The sequence below is a fragment of the Mastomys coucha genome, unplaced genomic scaffold (genome assembly GCF_008632895.1).
Source record: "Mastomys coucha isolate ucsf_1 unplaced genomic scaffold, UCSF_Mcou_1 pScaffold22, whole genome shotgun sequence".
NCBI classification, from domain to species: Eukaryota; Metazoa; Chordata; class Mammalia; order Rodentia; family Muridae; genus Mastomys; species Mastomys coucha.
Genome location: NW_022196905.1, coordinates 68,483,019 through 68,495,889, shown reverse-complemented (window position 1 = coordinate 68,495,889; position 12,871 = coordinate 68,483,019). Strand labels below are relative to the sequence as shown.

The following is a 12,871-nucleotide window of genomic DNA, read 5'->3' as shown; positions in this document are numbered from 1 at the left end:
GTGTGTGTGTGTGTGTGTGTGTGTGTGTTAACCTGGAGTGCTGGAATTTCAACATCTATTATCCACGGACTAGTAAGAGCAGTAGATGTGAGGCAGAAAGGCTGACAGATCAGACGCTTACGGGATTCATTTCCCCAAAGGAAGGTAACGATGATCAACAGCATCTCTACAGAAGAACCACTCGGCACCTCACCCCCTCCAAGGCAAGATGAGTTGGCAGGGATCGGTGTCCACATGCATGACACACCCACCTGTCACTCAACCTGGTCCCGCTGATGGCAGGCTGTGTGGCAAACACACACACAAAAGAGCCACTGCTCTCCAAAGCCATCTCAAGGTAGAAACATCCTTGAGGACTTGGATCTAACGCCAGCTTTCACAAATAGAGCAAGAAGACGAGCCATCGTCTTGCGAAAGCATCCATCTGGCAAGTTTCATTTAATTATCATGGGCAACTGTGGGATCAGGCTGAAAAGTAGGACACAAAAGAACAGTGGACTCGTAGGAGCATGCTATTGTGCTGGAGACTGAGGGAGCCATATGTTGGGTCTCTCTGGACTCAGCTCCAGAGTCACCTCCTTTTCTAAGCAACCCCACTTCTCCCAAGCCAAGTTGGTTGGTCTCTATCCCTGTTCCTGGAGCCCTCAGGAGCACTTGACTTTGTCCTAAGACGGGCTCTTCCAGGGTTGACACAATAGAAAATAATTCCTAAATGCTAAAAGGATACCTTATGGCAGTAGTTCTCAACCTGTGGGTCACGACCTCTTTGGGGGTTGCATATATGATATCCTACATATCAGAAATTTGCACTGTGATTCATTACAGTTATAAAGTAGCATCCAAATAATCTTATAGTTTGGGGGGTCACTATAACAGGAGGAACTGTACTAAAGGGTTGCAGCATTAGGGAGAGTGAGAGCCACTGTCTCATAGGGCATTAATAATGCTGACTTCTGGTTAGCGAGCTTATAGATGGTATCTACTTTATTCTTCTAACCTTTTTTTTTTCTTATACAGTGAACGTGGAGCCAAAATGAACATATAAAACATTTTTAATTAAAAAATTGGAACAGCTCAAACTTGGGCCATCAATTACACTTTGCTTTCGTGACAAGTGCTCTCTAAGATCCAAGCCTTTGAGCATGACACCTGGGAGCCGTTACATAATGGCCAGCCGAAACCAGAGATGATGTGGTCTGGCTGGCCTACTTGCTCCTGTGTGTTGGCTAATTAGGTGGGGGTTTTTTTTTTGTTTGTTTGTTTTGTTTTGTTTTGTTTTTTAAGCTTCTATCCCAGGTAGGACATAACCTGAGGCTAGCTGAATGGCTTCTGTCCTGTTGAGCCTCAGACTGTCCTAAACCTTAGATATAAGAGAAGCTAAATGAAGATTCCTGACCCAACCCCCAGCTTCTAAAAGCTAAGGATCTGAGCCAGCCAGTGCTTGGTCTTTGTTGTTTTGTTGCTTTATTTTTTTTTTTTTTTAAACAAAGTACCTTAAAGCAACCAAAGAGTACACATGGTGGGACTCATGGCTCCAGCTGCATATGTAGCAGAGGATGGCCTAGTTGGTCATCAATGGGAGGAGAGGCCCTTGGTTCTGTAAAGTTTCTATGATCCAGTGTAGAGGAATGCCAGGGCTAGGAAGCAGGAGAGGGTGGGTTAGTGAGCTGAGGGAGAGGGGAGGGAATAGGGTTTTTTTCAGAGGGAAACCAGGAAAGGGAATATCATTTGAAATGTAAATAAAGAAAATATCTAACAAAAAAAATAAACCTGATAAAAACCAGAACTAGAAGAGTGCCAGGAAAGCAGCCCATGGGTGATGGTTCAAGATAAACAACCCTTAAGGTACATGCGGCCACCTGCGAGGGCCTGCCTCCTACAGTTTTGTTCTCTTACTTAATCGGGGTCCCAGCCCTGTCCTCAACACTGGTGGTGTGATACCTCATTCTGAAAAGGCTAAGTCATACTGGCCCCAGCGTCAGCTGTCCATTGCAGGCTGTACTAGGAAACTGTTTAATGCATAAAGAATGAGCTAGGGAGAACTGATCCCCAAAATGAAAACCTGAGCTTATCTGCATTTTATAAGTGGCTCACTGCACCGTGTACCACATTAAATATGCATTTCACCGCTAAAGATGCATAACTGCAATTCTCCAGGTTAAGTCAGAGCTGTGGTTTCCTAGACGTCCTGAAGTAAGTAGGATATCAAATGACATGTTCCCTAATTCCTCCCAAGTTGGGATTTTTGATAAGCCTAAGAAATGTCTAAGTTACATGTTTCCTGGGCAGATTTTTTTTTTAAATGGCCCTTTCCATTTGAAAAACCACCATAAATATAAGCCACCCCGGTGTCCCCAACATCACTGACTGGCTTGTAGGCAATAACTGTGAGAATGTTGTTGCTCATGCAATTAAAATCCGAAATACCAATTTACCCAGCAGATTGGTGATTTTGAAAAATATCCTTCTTACCACCATCGGGTCCATGTGGAAGGCAAGAACAAAATGAATTTTAAGATCACAGTACACAGAACAAGAACTGGCAGCAAACCCTGGGAGGCTCCAGGCCACAGAAGCTGCGGGACTCGCCTTCCATTCATCTCCTGCAGGCGAGTAGTTCTCAGTAGAGGTTTTCTCTGGCCCTGCCCACCTTAACCAGGTCCCATGCTGAATACAATTTGCCTGCACTCTGTAATCAGCAGGAGAGGGAGCACAGACTCGGCTCTCCAAATAATAAAAGACCAAATGGAGAGTGGTTGGAAGGATGAATTTCTGTTTTTATAACTCTGGGTTTGCTGGGGCAGAATGGTGACACAGTGGGCATTCACAATTCGTCACCATCCTGGTTGGGTCTGGATAGAAGCTACATTTCTGCCACAATATTGTTATAATGAGAGGGAATGTTTTTCAGCTCAAACAAGAGTATAAACTAACTGTAGTTGACTTAAAAAAAAAAAAGACCTAAAAGATATATTATAGGCATGGTCACCGAAATCCCCACTATGGACATTGTGGAAATATATGGCGTTGCATCCCTTCTCTTATGGATATCTAAAAGTGGCAAATGCGTATTTCGGCCAGTGTTTCATGTACCCTGGGCTGACTTCAAACTCCCTAAGAAGCTAAGAATGGCCTTGAACTTTGAATCCTCCTGTTTCCAAAATCAGAGTGCTGAAATTACAGGAGTCCCCTACCAAGCTCACTTCTGTCAGGGATGAAGCCCAAGGCACCTCTTTGCCTGTTAAGTAAACTCTACAAACTGATCTATGCACACTGTCAAACCTAAAATAGGCATTTTAAAACAGAAATTTGTCCAATGAACAAAAAAGATTAAAAACTTCAACTATATATTTTAAATGTCAAACTCATTTTAACAACAAAATGTCACTTTAATGCGGTGATATTCCCAACTAGATCATGAGTTTAATCTTGTATCTCAAAAATCTCTTATCTTTATTTTTTTAAAAAAACACCTATCTATTTATTTTATGTACATCAGTGCCCTGTCTTCATGAACACCAGAAGAGGGCATCAGATTCCATTACAGATAGTTGTGAGCCACCATAAGGTTGCTGGGAATTGAACTCAGGGCCTCTAGAAGAGCAGCCAGTGTTCTTAACCGCTGAGCCATTTCTCTAGCTCCAATCTCTGACCTTTATAACTACTTAACATTTATTTTTCTTAATTTGTTGACTGCTCAAACCCAGCAGCTACATATATAGTTTTCCAAATCCCTGTTCTAAAACACCATCAGAAAGAGTCCCTAGGGGCTGGGGAGATGGCGCAGTGGTAGTGCTTGCCATACAAAAGTAAGGAACATGTGACCAGAGTTAGGATCCCCAACACCTACTATACAAACATAAGGTGGGCAGATGGTGGCCCGCCTATAATCTCAGTACTTAGAAGTCAAGATGCAGCATCCCAGAGCCAACTGAATCAGAAAGCTCAAGATTCAAGTGAGAAACCTTGCTTAATATAATGGTTCTCAACCTTCCTAATGCTGTGAGCCTTTAATACAGTTCTTCATGTTGTGGTGACCCCCAACCATAAAATTATTTCATTGCTACTCCCTAGCTGTAATTTTGCTACCATTATGAATCGTAAAGTAAATATCTGATATACAGGATATCTGCTATGGTACCCCCTACCCAAAGAGGTTGGGACCCACAGGTTGAGAACCATTGCTTTAATATATCAAGCAGAGTGAGATGGAAAAAAGACATAAACTATCAACCTCTGGCCTCTATACACACGTGCACAGCAGCATGTCCATGTGCACACACACAGGAACATGCAAACACACATGCATGCTGTAACATACACAATCTAAAAACAACAACAGCAGCAAAACGAAAACAAAAACAACCTCCTGGTTTCAAGATGGAATCCCAAAATAATGTCTCTACTTGGTGAAAGCCTTCTTTAACCAGACTTGTTAAACTCAATTTATTATGTCCTCGGGGCTCTGTGCATCCCAGATGTGAGCAGGGGACCTGAACGCCCATCATAAAGCAGCTAAGCAGGCTGCCAAGGTGAGCAGACACAGGTTGAAATGTTATTTTTCTACTCTGTAAAGGAGGTAATCCATTTTGCCACATAATTCAGAGGATATTGACATAATGCCCACAGGAAAAAAAAATTAAGTACCTATTCTTGGATTAATTTAAATTCCTGCTGAATTAGAGGCGACCCTGCATACATTTATAAATGAATGGGGCTAATTTGATGTAAAAACACACCTGGCTCAGATGCAAAGGAAATTTCCACACAGCAGAAGGTCCATAATATAAAATGGCTACTCGTGCTGTTGTCTGGAAAAGTCAGGGGGCAACTTCATCAACGTTTACAGTTACACACTGAACCCATAGCAACATAGGCAACAAAGGACCCAAGGACCGAGGCAGGTGCCTGAATTCTCTTAAGATGTCTGGCATTCAAAGAGATACTCCAATTAACGGCACACCCCACAGGATGGGTTGTCTTATGAGAGAGACATGAAGGAAAGTAATGGCGATAACATCGGAGAAGAGAAAGATGCTTACAGGTATTTACTACTGTCTTTTTTTTTTTTGTCCAGAGTAAAAGAGATTCAAGTTCTATGCTAACAGCCGGATTCCACGTCTGTTTCCCTCCTATTTCAATGTTTACAGCCCTTCTAGTACCTAGAGATTCTATTTCTATGAAGAGATGTAATGTCACACACATCGAGGGTCCAGAGAGATGACTCCATGAGGGAAGGCATTTGCCCCTAAGTCTGGCGACCTGAGTTCAACCCCTAGGACCTACATGGTGGAAGGAGAGAACTGACTCTCTTAAATTGTCCTCCAACTTTTCCATTCACACTGTGTCATGGATGGACGTGTGAGTGTACACACACAACATAAAACAACTGTTGAAAAAAGTGTCACAACAAAACAATAGTCTAAGAGGCGATAAAAAGATTCAAGTCCTACCCAATCTCAAATAAATGTACAAAGTCTACAAACAGATTAATGTCAAAAGGCTGGTAACTGTCTTTATACAGATGAACTACTATACTAAGACAACCTGAGAGCTGTTCTTAACTCTGAATGGTCCTGAGGAATGACAGTGTGTGGAAGACGCAGAGCACCAGATAGTGACAGATGGCGACTTTGTAACTTCCAGGCACTTAGGCAAGGTCACACATTCAAGATTAAATAGATGATTATAAACTCCTGACAGGTTTCTTTTAAACCTCTGTCACATCACGTTAGAACCGTCTCGCTCCTTAAGGTCTCAAAATTGTATGCGATGTGGGCTTAAAGGGATTATGAAAGATCTGCACAAAGAGATAGCAAAGGCAGGCTGCAGGATAGTACTCTGACTGGAAAGACATTCTCAATACATCTGCACTCAGCAGATATAAAGTAACATAACCTCACCGTATTAAGATTTATTCACTTTATCTCATGTATATGACCGTTTTGCCTACATGTATGTATGTGTACCAAGTGTATGCCCATGCAGGTCAGAAGCGGGGCATAAGATCCCCTGGAACTTGAGTAATGGATGGTTTGAACCACCATGGGAGTGTGAAAAACCAAGCCTGGGTGCTCTATGAGATCATCCAGCTGACAGCCTCATAGAAACATGGCCTCACTGAAACATGCGTGTGCGCCTGCGCATATGATATAAACACGAATGCATGCATGCAAGTGAGCCTTTAAGAGCTGTCTGGCAGAAGATAAAAAATGAGGGGTATTAGCAATGGGAAGCAATGAAATGTCAAAAGAAAGAAAACTTTTGGACAGTAAACATAAAATTTGCTCTTCATTTTTGTTTCGACATTTTCTGGGTTTCCCAAACCTAACTACTGAAGTAAGGAAAAGTTGAATTTAAAAAACAAGTAAATGCAGCCAACCACACTGCGGGGCAGCCTGTGTGTAGCCCGTTTGCCAACAGTGAAGGTGGACCTGTCAAGCCGGCCATGTAGATCACTTCAGACCATCTAAGCCTGATCACCCAGCCATCTGGATCGCCCACCTGGCTGGAATCTCAGGGTCCTTTCTTTACCTGTATGAGATGAATGTCTGTCTGCCTTCAGGGACAGCTTGGTTTGGGGACTTGGAGTGAATCTGTCCTCATGGAAGAGGATGGCAAAGTTACAGGTACTGACTACATTCCAGCCTCCGTGGAAGCCCCATAGCTTCCCGGAAGCAAGTAACTAGTCAGGACTGCATGAAACACAACTCTCTATTATTTCAGAATCTGAACAACTTCCTCCCAGACCGAGCCTCAAAGCAGCACTAGACAGCAAAAACTTTTTCAAACAAAACACCACAGAGAAATGCACTGGGGTTTTTCAAACATGACAGTTTGGACACATACTTGTTAGGAAAACCTTACACTCCACCCCCTGACCTCCACCCTTAATAGAAACATAGGTGCTGGGAATGCAGCTCAGAGGCAGGAGGCATTTAGAGGTGTTAGGAGTCCAATTCCAGCCTCTAAAATCAATCAATGAAGAGGAGAAGGAAAGAAGACAGTGGCGAGGAGGTTAGAAAGTATCTCCAGTTCTGCAAAGAGTTCTCTGAGCTTTGCTCTTGTTGCTCGATGAGGTTCTTCAAGGACATACTCCCTCCAAGCCCCCAAACCGAGCAGCCCTTGAAGGCAGGCAAGCCATTCTTACTTTCACACTGGTAAAGGACCCTGAGATTCCAGCCAGGTGGACAACCCAGATGGCAGGCAGGAGGTCTGAAGCCGTCTTTGTGGCTGGCTTGACAGGTCCACCTTCGCTGTTGGCAAGTGGACTTGCCATGTGATTTCCATGCAGGCTGCCCAGCGTATAGCGGCTTCCACCTTGCCAGGCTTCAGCCATCTGTAACCAGATTTATCTATCAATGACCCAAAAATACATCAGAAGCAGTCTGGACTTTGCAAATGTGGTCAAAGGAAAACTTTCTCATCAAGAACCTTCATTCCGGGTGATTTATTACTTGGGCTGATTTTGGTGTACTGCAGGGTCTATAAATAATCGAGTGAGCACCCAGCAGGACTTAATTATTTGATGCAATGATTTAGAAATAATCCATTATTGGGCATTTCCTTAAGTTGTTTCTGGTGCCCTGTTAGCCACCTTCCAAAAATAGAGAGAAGCTAGCCAGGCAGTGGTGGCACACGCCTTTAATCCCAGTAGTTGGGAGGCAGAGGCAGGCAGATTTCTGAGTTTGAGGCCAGCCTGGTCTACAGAGTAAGTTCCAGAACAGGGCTACACAGAGAAACCCTGTCTCAAAAAAACAAACAAAACAAAACAAACAAAACAAAAGAAAAGAAAAAAGAAAAAGAAAGAAAAAGAAAAAGAAAAGAAAAGAAAGAGAAGCTGGTGGTACTGATAGTCAATATGGTGTGGGTTAAGCCATCACTGGGGACCCCAGTCTAGTTTAAGACAGTCAGCTCTATGGAAGTACCATGAAGAAGGTAAGCCCTTCCTGTCCCCATACCCTTGGACCTCAGTAGTCCTCCTCAATGGCTAAAGTCTGTCACTGAAGGTAGTTCCTTTAAGATTGGAAGAAAAGCTATTGATGATCCTTCTATACCACATATTTAAATTCCTAAAGCTGATTTGCAAATGCTATCAAATGTTGTCTAAAGTTTTAAGACAATTCAGAGGTTTAAAGATAACTAGCGTTAGAGCAAGCATCATCTCCTCCAGTAATTATATAAATAACTCCACAAGTCACATGGATGTTAGAGATTAAAAAGTCAAAATAGATTTATAAAGAGATTTACTTTGCTGATTGCCCTTTCAAATCCACTAGAAAGTCTGTCCTTTATCCAAAAAATACAGACTGGGATGAGAGGAAAAGTCCAAAAGTCAAGTGAGGAAGTTCATGGCCTTTGATTTCAGATCTGGCGGACACATAACTGACCTGGGTAGTAAGTACGGCCAGAGGCTCCCAGTAAGCACTGCAGACTGCCACACAGCTGGCAGATGGGAATTCTGCCCAATATCGAGAGGATTTCGGGAGAGACCCAAGCCTCATGGAGAAGGCACATTGGAGAAAGTTTGGAGTTTTAAAATTACACGCTTTCAGCAGTTTCCACATGCAACACCGTTTTCCCAAAGGGCACCGACTTTTCAGAACTAAGAATTCAGCTTCTATGTACACCTTGGATAAGCACTCCCAGGAGGAATTATAGTAATGCATATTCAATGGGGGAAAATATTGAGGCTTTGTTTTATTTTAATGAAATCCCCAAGTCTCCTACATGAGGAATTAGCCCCCTACCCCCACACTAACCACATTGAAATCTACATGAGATATTTTCAAAACAAACGGACTCTTGAAGCATTTAGACCACTCCAAATCAAGGACTGTGCATTAGCATTTCTTAGCACTGAATCTGGGAAGCAATTATGCATCGTGTCACTAAGGAGCCTGAATTTCTCTGCCAACCCAGTGCATTTATTATCTTGACTTTTATTAATTCTAATTTTTGCAATACATAATTCCTTTCCCCCTGGAGGCTAAGCTTATTTACAGAATAAACCATGCATAGAATTACCCATAACTGTCACTGTTATCCTGTGATGTCAACACGGACACAATGAGTCCCAAGGTTCTGATTTTAAAACACTTTTGTTTGGTGACTTGTTAGAGACAGGTTCAAATGCGGTAACACATAGCTCAGGTTGACCTCACCGTGTAGCCCAGAATGACCTTGAACTTCTGACCATCCTGCCTGGGGACATAAGCACCCACCACCATACTTAGGCTTGCTTTTATGCAATGCTGGGCCACTGACAGGCCAGCGTTTTACCAACTGAATCGCATCCCCGGCCCTTGACTTTTAAGTCCAATGCAAAGTAAATAAATAAATAAAAGAAACCTAACCCATAATACTGTTGACCATAACAGTACAGAGACACTGGGACATGCCTCACAAGAGGTGGACAGTCTGAACAGATATATCCCCTGTCAAAGTCATTTGTAAATCCAATGTGCCCTGTGAGTGAAATGAACAGCTCTTGTCAACTTAGTATTTGCAAGAAACTAACAGAAATGAAAAACCTTCCTGAGAAGCTTAATATCAGAGGGCAGAGCCCATTGCCCCATCCCCCTCCCTCCCAGAGTGATGAAGAAGGCATTCCATCAATGGCTAGGTGCTTGGAGCACAGAACCCTCGACTATAGAAGAGGCCCCCTCCTGGCAGGGGGAGATCATTTTGGAAGGTAGCAGTGTCTCTAGCAGACTTGATCAATAACTAACCCTGCTGAGTGGCAAGGCAACCTCAAAAATCAAATGACAGCAATTCTGCCCCCAGAAAGAAAAGTTACAAGTGTACTGCGTCGGTGTCTCATGCCCAAGCAGCAGACAACAAACTAGGAAAGGAGGGTCCAGGGACCAGGCAAACAATAACATGATGAGCTTCTCAGGGGGTCCCACGGAGTGTGCTTCTCTATGATCCACTTGCTACTGGTGGCACTCAGAAGGAGCAACCTGAGTGCCCAAAAAAGCCTTACACACTGTCGGCCTGTTTCTTTATTTTGCCTTTGTAGTAACTGGCTCTTACTGTATTTTCTGGGAATACTGGTCTACCATGGATTAGGGGTGTTGGTGCAGGTAGGTGAGAGGGACCTACTACATTCAGAATCAAGTTTTGCATGAACAATTTTGCACATTATGCTTGCAAAGATACTGATTTGCCTACGGTCGTCTCTTAAATTAGTTGAATTATTACGGTTTTCAGAAGTAGGTAATTTTGCCCATGTGTAATATGTTAAGCTCCCTTGATTAACATCTGAATTAATCTAGAAATATTTGAATTGAGGGCCAATGAGATACCAAATAATCAAAACTGTTCTCAAGAACAGAAATATTAATTAACATTTCCTTTGGAAGGAAGGAGCTCTGTGGTCCAGAGTCTGGGATCATTGGCTCCATCACCACCACCACCCACACCCTTTAAGAAAGTGTAGGATACATCAACAGATAAAGGATTCTGGGAGAGTTAGCGACACTAAAGTACTTAATTATGGGCCTGTGACACTTCTCCTCCTTGACACTGACTAGACCAGGTTGGCCTTGAACTCACAGAGATCTACCTGCCTCCACCTCTCAGAATGCTGAGATCAAAGGCATGCACCCTAACACCCAGCTCAAATGCATATTGATGTCATGGGAGGCTAGTCTTGGTTGTCAACCTGACTGCTTTTGGAATCAACTAAAACCCAAGTAGCAGGCACTCCTGTGAAGGATTTTCTTGATGAGATTATCTGTAGCAGGAAAACCCTTCCTCAGTCTGAGTCATCTTCAGGATTCCAATGCAGACCCAAGACCAGGGCTCTCCAGGAATCCTTCTAGCATCAGATTGGGACTCCCAAACATTCAGCCTGGTGGACTGAATGAGACAGCCATGGCTGGGCTACAGTGATGACATTCTGTAAGCCAATCTAATAATTGTGTGTGTGTATGTGTTTTAGCAGGCCTGTTCCTTCAGAGAACCCTGACTGATATATCTTAATCAGGGAGCACATTTCTGGAAATACTGATACAGCCGAGCAACTCTAGACTACAATAAAAAAGCCAGCCAGAGTAGGGCTTTACTAGCTGATTCCTTTTCTTGAACAAATGGATCTGACCACACCCAAACAGCTATCACAGCAGGGCAGGGACAAAGGGATGGGTATACCTGAAACCACTGCAGATAGGCTGCTCTAAGGAGGGAAGACGCTCCCCCTGCCTCCGCCCACTTCGTACTGCCCAGTTCTTAAACTGGTTTGATCTGACACATCCCCACAAGGCTGGTTGATGCCCCTGGTGGTATTATTTTGGGAGAGCATGGAACCTTCAGGGCAAGAGGCGTGGCTAGTGGAGGAGGTCACAGAGGTAGGCCACTGCGGGTTGTAACCTGGCTTCTAGCCTCAGTTCTCCACTTCCTGATTAGTCCTGAGGTGAGGGAGCTGTATGCTCCCACTGCCCAGACCAACCCCAAAGCCATGCCCTCCCTCCTAAGATGGCCTATATTCCCTGCAAGAAAGAACCAAAACCTCTCCCCTCAAGCTGCCTCTGCACTCTCTCACAGCAACAAGTAACTAACATGGAACCCTTCCGTTTCCCCAGACCCACACTCGGGATGGATAATTCTAATTTACTTACTGGACCATCTTCTGGAGTACTCTAGTAGACAGAATGGTGTCTACCACTCCTTGCCAACGCAGGCTGGACCCAGAACTGAGCCAAGGAGAAGCCCTGCACTTGGCAAGCAAGGATTGACTCCTGCTTGCGTGGCTTCTGCTACTGCTAAGAACCATAGCAATGCAGGGCTTTGGTATTGAGGCTCTGAGGTTCCCATGACTACAGACAACTGCCCTCCACCAAACCACCTGCTGCCTGTTCCCCCAGTCCTGCTAAAGTACTCAGGAGTGACCCACTGAACTGGGTCAATAGCACATCGATCACAGTGGGAGAACAATCTTAAACACAAATGGTATATCACAGGCTGAGGAGAGAAAGCTCTGGTAAGAGAAAATTCTTGTCAGGGCTTAACAGTATCTCAGTCTCTCTCTTCCCCACCCAATGGCAAATGCCAGCTCCATTCAACATCTGGCTTTCCAGTTCAACAATCAATACATAATACACTTTCTCTTAAACAGTTTTCTAAGCTCGGCCTCTCTGGCTCCTCTGTTGACTTCAAAGGCGCCCCTCAGAAATCCACAGCACTTCAACAAGGTCATGTGGCCAGTGAAATGTAGGACAGGGAATTGGTTTCTCTTCCAACCACCAAACCACAAGGTCTTTGTTAAGGTCAAAATTATCATGAAACATTATTTACATAGTACACAAGGAACGCAGCTCTGCAGCTGTTGGACACACGGGCTGCAGCGTGCAATAACACAAAATAAAAAGATAAGGAGCTCAGCGATTTACTTACTGTTCACATAAACATTAAATGTCACGGAAGCACTGACATCAGAGTTGGACACCAGAAAGGTGTAGGTGCCTCCTTCTGTGCCTTTCAATCTGGTCAGGCGAAGTTCGTTCACATATCTACGAAGGAAGAACAATAAATCAACTCCCTATGGAGAGTCCATCCTGGAGTGCACGGCTCTGTCAGTTCCTACCTGGAAAGAGATGCCTATTTAGGGGGAAATACCAATGAATCATTTAATTCAGTGTTACACTCTTACACACACACACATACACACTCCACACACACATACATACACACACTCATATATACTCCATACACACATACACTCACATACACTCCACACACATACACACTCATACACACTCCACACACACACTCATACACACTCCACACACATACTCATACATACCACACACAACTCTCCCCCCCACAGTGCGCACACACACACACACACACACACACACACACACACACA

At 43.8% G+C, this 12,871-nt stretch overlaps 1 protein-coding gene across 5 annotated transcripts in view; it reads right to left on the bottom strand.

Moving 5' to 3' along the window:
- The window catches only part of Kit (KIT proto-oncogene, receptor tyrosine kinase), a 79,413-nt gene that overhangs the window by 17,913 nt on the left and 48,629 nt on the right, over window positions 1-12,871 (bottom strand). For all 5 annotated transcript variants that reach the window (XM_031342769.1, XM_031342771.1, XM_031342770.1 and 2 more), the window contains exon 7: window positions 12,397-12,512. In XM_031342769.1, the coding sequence (XP_031198629.1) occupies window positions 12,397-12,512 (116 nt within the window). The remainder of the gene's footprint in view (window positions 1-12,396; window positions 12,513-12,871) is intronic.